Source organism: Stegastes partitus, unplaced genomic scaffold (genome assembly GCF_000690725.1).
Source record: "Stegastes partitus isolate 25-593 unplaced genomic scaffold, Stegastes_partitus-1.0.2 Scaffold154, whole genome shotgun sequence".
In the NCBI taxonomy this organism is placed as follows: domain Eukaryota; kingdom Metazoa; phylum Chordata; class Actinopteri; family Pomacentridae; genus Stegastes; species Stegastes partitus.
Genome location: NW_007577885.1, coordinates 309,365 through 319,033, shown reverse-complemented (window position 1 = coordinate 319,033; position 9,669 = coordinate 309,365). Strand labels below are relative to the sequence as shown.

The following is a 9,669-nucleotide window of genomic DNA, read 5'->3' as shown; positions in this document are numbered from 1 at the left end:
AAACTGAAGAGGAAAAGTATTGCAGAAACAAATCAAAACATTTCAGCTGAGTCAGTAAATGTATGACTTGGTTGTACATTGTGTGACAAAATCCAGTCTGGTCATTGATTTCAGTGAGGTTGAGGTTCCAGGAAAAAAAATTATTAAATTGCTAAATTAGGCTCAGTAGTCAAACCTAACCAATCAAGTTTATATTTATTCCTTCAGATGACTTTGTGACATGAACACAGGAATCCTGCTGTTTACCTCTTGACCGTTGATGCAAAGACAACGCTCTATGGCTGCTTAATCCAGTTTCATAGGATTTGAAGATTGTTCTGGTGTCTGATAAACCTTCATACTTGTGGACCTGTTACTCAAACTGACATTCCTGCATCGTCTCACCAGTCCCTGAAATAACGTGAGTCCATCAGTGCAGCCCTTTGTGCTGTTTAATCACTGGACTGTTTCAGTTTAACACCTGTCTATGCTGCTTCACATGACAGTATTTATAGATACATAAATCAGAGCTGTCATTACTCTGACTGGTGTGTGTCACTGAAAGAAGAGAGTTAATAGAGCCAACTGAGACTTCTTGATTTAGTGCCAATAGATCCAAATGATGAACAGAATTCACATCCAATAGAATCTACATTGGACAATCAAACGAACATTTTACTTCCATGTATTGCATCACTATGCAGTTTGACGGTTTGCACACTGATTGCTTTATCCCTTTAGAAACATCTATTGCAGTCTTTGTGAATGTGTGCAGCAGGTGGTTCATGTATTGAAAGCTGTGTTTGTGTACTGTAGAAAACTCCAGCTTCTGAACCCTCAAAGTCAGCTCATCAGTTCAGGTGATGAGCTGATGGAAGGAAGGTACAGAATTCACATTGTTCTTCACATCTTTGTATGTTTTTTGTTGTTGTTGTTGTTATTGTTGTTCAACTTGAATTTTTTTTGGAAAGAGCTTATTACAGTTTTTTTCTCAGTCGCTTTGGTACATTTCTCGAATCATCCTCCACATTTGCAACACAATAAGTGCATTTCTCAAAGCAGTTCGTACGAATAACAAACACCATGGATTACCTGCAAAAGGCAGCTACTTGCTCAAAATCCTTATTTTATCTCTCAAAACTAAATATCTCTGTCAATGTCAGTGGCATCAGAATGACAAGTCCTTGTGTCAATGTGTACGGATAAGACAGTCATATGGTTTAGACATGTTGTCAATATAACAGTGTACTCTGGAGGGATGTTCAATTTAAACTATGCCTAAAGTTTTGGTGACAATTATTGTAAATTGTGAGTAACACCTTAGTGTATGTGGGAGATTGATTGCAAGAGACTGGACAAGATTCACATTTACGTTTTTACTGTTTGTACTGTAGGGCTGCAGGGTGGCGCAGTTGGTAGCATCGCTGCCTCGCAGCAAGAAGGTCGCCGGTTTGCGTTCGGGGATCTTTCTGCCTGGAGTTTGCATGTTCTCCCCGTGCAGCATTAGTTCTCCGGTTTCCTCTCACAAGTCCAAAAACATGTTGAGGTTAATTGGTGATTCTAAATTGTCCGTAGGTGTGAATGTGAGTGTGCTTGGTTGTCTGTCTCTAAGTGTGGCCCTGTGATAGACTGGTGACCTGTCCAGGGTGTCCCCTGCCTTCGCCCTAAGTCAGCTGGGATAGCCCCCCCAGGGAAAACTGTGTATGCAGTGCTGTAGTCTTGCCAGTTGATGTTCATAAGATGCACCATTGAGCTATTTCAGAAAACTGATTGATCATTGATTGATCTATGTAATGCTACACACATTTCCCTTCATTAGAGAAATTTAAGATTGACCTGGGAGCAATTTACCAATTCAGGACAGATTTTTTTTTAAAAAGTCCAATGGAAATGTATAGAAATATGCTCGACATATTATGATAACGGCTGCTCATTGGCTGATTAGGTGCAGATATGAGACACATTGTGCATTTTAAGGTTGTGTCAAGTCATCCCTGTTGAACTATGAATGAATAGGCTCTTCCTTACAGCTGCAGGTGCACAGATACTTTTTGCTGTGTTTTCAGCATCTCACTATTCCAAGTGTGCAATTTCATGCATCTTCCTTGCTGAAATGTTTACTTATGTGGGATAAAGTGAAAGGCAGTGAGAATGTGAGCTTGGCAGCAGAAATCTTGGAGTGCTGGTTTGTCTATTGGAGTGTGCACCTGTGGTTCACTTTTACTAGGAGCAAACCTCAGTAAGCCAAATGGAGGTATGCTGCAGCGCGCGCACACACACACACACACACACACACCAACTGCTGTTATAGAGTCCTGTGCGAGTTCACGTTGGTGAAGACACAGCAGGAGGCTAGAAGCTCCACACACAGCGATCTGACAATGCCATCAGGGCAGTAGGGCTGTGCATCTGAACCTGACAGCAGAGGGAACTTTAGACTTGCTCACTTGTTCTGAAGCAGCATGCAGGAGCGAGGTCTTAATCCATTAAGAAGACATTTATTGCTTGTACATGTCAGATTTGAAAGGCACTTTAGTGGTGGTAATGAAGGATTGGCAAGCACGGTGCTCTCACTTCCTCCCCCAGTTTTATTCTGCTGGCTGGAGATCCAACCGTCTGGTCACATCCTGTAACATTTAGAACAGCACTGCCCCCTACTGGGGAGGCTTGCTTGTAATTTGATTGTAGTAGGTACAGCCCCAATTGAGTCTTCAATCATATGCCAATGAAGCAGCCTGTGTGAGCTGAGTGTGAATGCAGGTACATGCGCGACGGTCTCTGCTGCATCATCCTGGGTGTCCCTTGTTTGTGTTTCTGCTTCAGGCCAGGACAGGGAGGAGCAGCAGGAAGCTGCCTGCTGTCGACACTCACGATTTATGACGCCTTGTCCCACTTTGAAGAACAGCTTCTGTATGTACACACTGATTACTGCAACCAGTCTGTCACACACACACCAGAAACAAACAAGAGATCTGTCTGTTAATGTGCATCACATCTATAACTAATATAAAGTTATATAAAAAAGAAGAAAGAAAAAAGAAAGAAAGAGAGAAAGGAAGGAAGGAAGGAAGGAATGAAGAAAGGAAGGAAGGAAGGAATGAAGAAAGGAAGGAAGGAAGGAAGGAAGGAGCAGAAAATTTGAAGTACAGAAAAAGCAGAAAATAAAAAGAAGTGCAAGAAAATAGTGAGCAACAGAGACAAATTGAGAGAAAACAAAGAGAGCGAGGACGACGAAGGAGAGAGAGGAGAGAGACAGAGAGTGACCTCTGTCTGAACTCACTGGTGAACTTCTGCCTCAGTGTACTCTACTCCAGTTAGCACACACACACACACACACACACACACACACACACACACACACAGTGTCAGGAGGCACAGTTTCAGATTATATAATGGAGAGCGAGATAATGTGTGTTTCCAGTTCAGCTCTGCAACAATGAATGGGAGCTGATCCCAGCATTAGACATGAGACATGAGAGCACTGGCTCCTGTCGCGCACACACACACACACACACACACACACACACACACACACACACACACACATACACACACATAGTGTACCTCCAGTTTTATAAAAACCAACTGACCAGCACAGAAAACATGACATCAGGCTGGTATTATAGGTGGGGTGATGGATGTGTTTCAGAAGTGAGTGAATACTTGAATGTATTTATTTAATTATTTTCAAGAAAAACGGAACAACATAACCATAAAATAATGCTCTCTTGTTACTGTGTGGATTGTACTCCCTTACAGACACAAGGACTTTGCATTGTTTTGTGGGAATCAAAGATGAAAAAGACGAGGAGCCCTCCTGGGCCAATCACATCAACATATTTTGTTGATATTTAAAGGAAAAAAAGAAGTAAACACAACCCCTAAAGAGAAAACATATTAAGAATTTCTTCAAATGTTAGTTTGGTCTTTATTTGTTAACTTGATAGAAATAGAAATTGTTCAGTAACTATTGCCCAACACTGGTCTAAGGGCCACATCATGCTTTTGCAGTGTGCACAGGCTGATGCACTGACAGACTGACAGCTCACATCAGATGCATATGCAGTTCTATTCATGCTAAAACAGGTACATGCCAGTCTGCTGCAGTCACATTGCTCCTCGTACCTACCACAGAAAACCACACACAGCTCCTGTGGATGTTTCTGAGGAGCTGTGACTCTACAGGATGTGACTACTGCTCAGGTGTGCTGGGCGCAGTGGTCGGACATGGTGCAGCATTTCTGTAGATATTAGGACTTGCCCCTGTGTTTGGGCTCTGTTGACAGAAAGCAAGAACAATTAAAGAACCTCCAAAGTTCGGTAGGGACTACTTCAGTTAAAACTCTGTTAATGATGAATTATAAAGGGGTGGATGACGGAGAATCTCCTTGTTTAGTTTCTCCTCAAAACAAGCATCTGTTTTATTCACCAAACAAATGGTGAATAAAACATGGACTGTCTCGTCCATGTAATCACAAAAAACATCAATATGTCCGCAGCTGCTTGTCTGCGTGTCCTGAGGGAGGATAATAAGGACTTAGTCAGAGCCCTTGAAAGAGAAGGATGTTCTACTGACAGGCTTTAAGAAACATGTTCATTGGATTATAATGTGCTGATAATAATATAACATATTTTTTTTTTTAACATTTTACCTTGTAAAAAGGCATCATAAACGTTCTCCTCTGTGCACCTTCTTTGCACTGCTTGTACTTGCTGCTAACTTCCTGTAACTATTGAGAGTCTCCACAATCCATCATTACCGTAAGAAATGATCCACTGGAGTGAACAAAGGCGACGTGGCTCTGTGTTTCATGGACTCTGGGCTTAATGAGTTGATTAAACAAGACTTTCAGAAGCAAACCTTTGCACAATTCCTTTTTTTTCTATTTACCTTTGGGAGAAAAACTAGTTTTACAAGTGTATTGATTGTGTTTACTTTTTTTAAAAATGAACAATGTCAAGGGTGACATGATGTTCAGAGCGAGCACAGCTAACATGGTGTAACAGCACCACCATGTGGTGATGAACACACAGTGCACAGCATGCACAGTCAACCTCACTGCAGTTTGGTCGTAATAATTTTAACAATGACATTTGATTATATATGCCCAGCAACAGAAAACATTATCGTTGCATACTTGCTTTTTGATCCAAAAGTGTAATATTAAAACACAAAATTAAAGACAACCTCTTCACTTAATTGTCACAACCAATGCTGTGACAAAAATGGAAAGTAACACAGGTGATGCCTGCAAGGAGTATATATTAAATAATATTATTAATAATAATAACATGAAGTGTGTGAACCAGTGACATCAGTGGTAAAGCAGGCTACCAAAACACGTCAGGCGTCACGTCCACACTGGGGTAATGGTGCGCGTGACAAGGTGTCTGCTGTAATACTGTCAGTGCCTTGTACTGTTGTGATTTCAAAGTCACAGCCTGTAAAAACTAAGACCACCTCATCAGTTTCTGATTGGGGCATATTAAGTGTTAAGAGTCCTTCTCTCCATATTCCAGGACTTCACCGTTAGGAATCAAACCTCCGCCCGAAAATAAAAGCACAAAACCAAATGTTTGATAAATCCATTTTAATGGAAAATGTAAAACCCTTTTGAACTTCAATGTACAAAGCATGTAACACTTGCACTTTAAAATTTGAAATTGAAGCAAGCCATGTTTTTTAAAAAAATACCTCAGTGAATGTATATATATGTATATATTTACATATTATAGTTAACTTTTTTATTATTTTGTCTTTTAACTTCAAAAGTTCACCATAGTAAATCTTAACAAAAACAAGACAATCAATTCTTTTCTTAAATAAATTACATCTTTTTTGTAAATGTCTCAATTTTACAGCGAATACTTTTTTAATAAAATGCTGAAGTGTATAAGCCATTTAGTTTTTCCTTTACATAATACAATTTTACACAGTCTTTACAATAGTTTGGCAGTTCATTTTCAGAAAATGTATTTATGGCATGAGGACTGTAGAGCATCAACATTTCCCAAAGTTGCAGGCATTAGCTGGTGTGTGTGTGTGTGTGTGTGTGTGTGTGTGTCTGTGTGTGTGTATATGTGTGTGTGTGTCTGCACACGCACGCGTTGTGTGTCCTCCATCACAGTAGAGCCGTATTACAACTGAAAACCACATAGCAAAAGAAAAAAACTGTACAACTCACATTTACATTAATGCTTTTTTTGTCTCAATAACATTGCATTATCATAGAACTATAAAATAAATACATCTTCACAGAGGAAATAAAACCATGTTGTATGAAAAAGAAAGCCAAGAACAAAACTGCAACAGACAGAAAGAACTAGAAAAAAAGGACGAGAACAGACATATTACAGAGGGAATAACAAACGAGGAAGCAGCTAAGACTGCTGACTGAAACATCTGAGATTTCTGGTTTGCATTTTTTTTTCCTTCAATTTTTTTTTTTTTTTTTTATTTTTTAAAAACATCAGACATGTAAGTTTTGATCCTGATGCTGCTGGTGATGCTGTTGTGATCAGCAAAATCTTCTGTCCAAGACGTTTATATGGGCGACTGCTAACGACAGGGATTAAAGCTCCTGGCCTTTATAATCCGCAGCAGATTACAGTCAGTGAGCAGCAGGAGGTTTAGCATGGAAACTGCATTTTTGCAGAAAGCACTAGAAGTCACACTAAAGAGGTCAGTTGTTTCCAGCGGAGATTTGTAGTCTCTTTCACTCCAGTCAGTGGCTTTAACAGGGGTCCCAGCCAACATGCTGCCTCTGTTGCCTTTTGTCTTCCCTCTGTGTTCTGAGCCTACGAAGCTTTAATCCCTGTCAGTCCAGTGGCACTCTGGTCTTGTGTTTGTTTTCTCTTGGCACTGAAGGTTTGGGGTGATGATGGAGGTGGTCGTGCCTCTTATTGGCCACCTGGATGCGTGTCGCCGGTGCGGTTCGCACCGTGAATTCCCCTGGGTCACGTGACGAGCTTTGACACGGCAGCCTTTTGCGGTCATGCGACAGTCCTCCACGTGGAGAGGGTGTTGCGAGGGTGAAGTGCCGATGGGAGTCATGGCCCTCTCTGGAAGGTGTGGATGAGGCTGAGGGGGTGTCATAAATTCTCTTCCTCATCTATCTCAGAGCTGCTTCTCTTCAAGGAGCTCACTGCCTCCTTCACACAGTGGTACAGAATGTTCTTCACCTGAGGAGGAGGAGGAGGAGGACAGAGTTTTAGCAACTTTAATGTTTGTATTTCAATCTTTTTATTTTACCGTTGTGGACAAAAGTTTACATACACTTGTAAAGACCATTTGTATCATTGCAGACTTTAGTTTCCAATGACTCCTCTAACTCTGAATTTTCTATGATGGAATCATGGAAACCCATGAATCACAATCGATTATTGTACACTTTAATTGTTTCGAGTTATAGTAGATCTTTTTTAAGTATGACAACATATGGTTCAAAAACATACATACAGCAATACTAATATTTGGTTCAATGTCCCTTGGTCATTTTCCCCTCCAGACACCCACAAGCATCCGGTAAATCTTCAATCGCTCCTCTTGATAGAATTTGTGCAGTTCAACTAAATTAGCTAGTGTGCTGACAGAGACTTGTTTCTTTATCACAATAAAACAGTTCTGGATAGGGTTAAAGTCTGGACTTTGAGGAGACCAAAGTCTAAACTCTTAATTCTGGCCTGATTTAGCCGTTTCTTCACCCTGTTGATGTGAGTTTTGGGTCACTGAGGGGTCATGGTCATCTTGGTGCTCTGTTATAATCATTGTCTTGTTGAAACACCCAACTTCTTCCCAACAACTTTCACCTTCTGGCTGATGATTTTAGGTTTTCCTGTTAAGATGCAGCTAATCCTCCATCCTAATTTTTCCATTTACTTTGTGCAAAGCTCCAGGTCCACTGGCACTAAAACAGCCCCAGAGTATAATAATACCACCATGCTTGATGGTAGGTTTGATGTTCTTGGGGTTAAGGACCTTTCCTCCTTCAGACATATTTCTGGTCATTGTAACTAAATTGCTAAATTTTCGTTTCATCTGACCAAAGAACTTTATCCAGGAAGCCTTTTCTTTGTCCATGTGACCAGCGACCAGCTTCAGTCAAGCCTTAAGCTACTGTTTCTGGAGGAAGAGCTTCTTTCTTGCATGGCAGCCTCTCAAGCCATGACGATGTAAAACATGCTTGACACTGAGACCTGTGTCCCCACAACTTCTACCACATTGCAGCAGGTGATAGTTTGTGTTTTCTTCCTGATTGTGGCAGTGACACAACTTAATGTTGTTTTCACAGTCAACTTTGGAATCTGAAGCGTCTTTAAAATGGCTCCAAGTGACTTTCTCGACAAGTCCCAGGCAGTGATTTGCTTCTGCAGATCTGTACTCGGCTCTCTGGAGTTTCCCACTGTAGTGTTTGTCGTGGAATCTAATGACTGCATCAAATGAGTCTCATCTAAATTTGTTTAGAAAAGTATGTAGCTGTCAATTGTAATCACTCACAAAAAAGTAAGAGGTCTTGCCAATAAGAAAATCATCAAAATGTGATCATTCAAGTTGCTGTTTGTGCATGTTCATATTTCTAGAAGACCTATAATTAACCTATTAAATAACCAAAATGCATGATTGTCTTTTGTGACAAAGATACATGTGTTTCAATTGTTACATTACAAAAAATGGAGAGTTATATAAGTCACTGGAAACTCAAGACTACCATGATATACATGGTCTTTCCAAGTGTATGTAAACTTTTGTTTACAACTGTACTTTAAATCAACAGGATTCTGTTTGAACATTGATTATTCTCCGGAATCATCCTCTACTCAGCAGCTGCTCATTACTTGATGAGCAGAACGGAAAAGAGCTGTTTTCTAGCTTTTTCTTCCCTGCAGCCTGTCAGAGCCCAAAACGACAGACATACACACTGACAGAAGATGGATGATGACTCACACCTCATTTACAGTCCTGTCTATATGGGTGGATGTGTGTGTGGAGTCTATTCAGAGCAAAGGGACTCGATGTCCTTAGAACATCAATGATGATGACTCACTCTGCCGTTCTGTCTGTCCTTATTTTACACACACACACACACACACATATACACACACCACACACACACACACTCTCTCTCGCTCTCTCTCCAGTACGCCTATCTTTGTGGCAACCAGTGAATCTCATTTCTTTACAGCTTAGCCCTAACTTTAACGTACCGAACAGAAACAAATACTTTGCCCTAACCCTTGCCTTACTCCTAGTGTCCCTTGGCCCAGCCTGTTATATGTTAAAAACAACAACAAAAAAAACACTGTCTTATTTGTATTTCTTTAAACCAATCACATATGTCTTGGGCGGCGCTAAGCGAAGGATATGGCGTCGGTGTTCCCTCAACATACTGACAAATAGAACTGCTTTAGGTGGACATTTGCACTGTCATCAAAATGGATAATTCTCCAAAAAACAAAAACAAAACAAAACAAAAAAAAAATAGCAATGCTGCCTTTTATACACAATCCAAATCCTCTGCAAATTTTCCTGCTGCCTAGAGGGTATTCCTGTTGTGTTTTTCCAGAATTAAATGGATTTTGGAAACAGCAACACACAGATGGTGGAAGGAGAGGACAATGTCGTCTGAAATGAGTGGCCAATGGCAGGCTAATAACCACAGCCTACATTCTGTGAGTCAGGCCACGTTTACA

At 40.6% G+C, this 9,669-nt stretch overlaps 1 protein-coding gene across 2 annotated transcripts in view; it reads right to left on the bottom strand.

The window, feature by feature from the left end:
• Window positions 1–5,553: 5,553 nt before the first annotated feature.
• The window catches only part of jmjd1cb (jumonji domain containing 1Cb), a 143,219-nt gene continuing 139,103 nt past the window's right edge, over window positions 5,554–9,669 (bottom strand). For both annotated transcript variants that reach the window (XM_008279310.1, XM_008279311.1), the window contains exon 31: window positions 5,554–7,161. In XM_008279310.1, coding sequence (XP_008277532.1) covers window positions 7,072–7,161 — 90 coding nt within the window. In that variant the 3' untranslated portion in view covers window positions 5,554–7,071. The remainder of the gene's footprint in view (window positions 7,162–9,669) is intronic.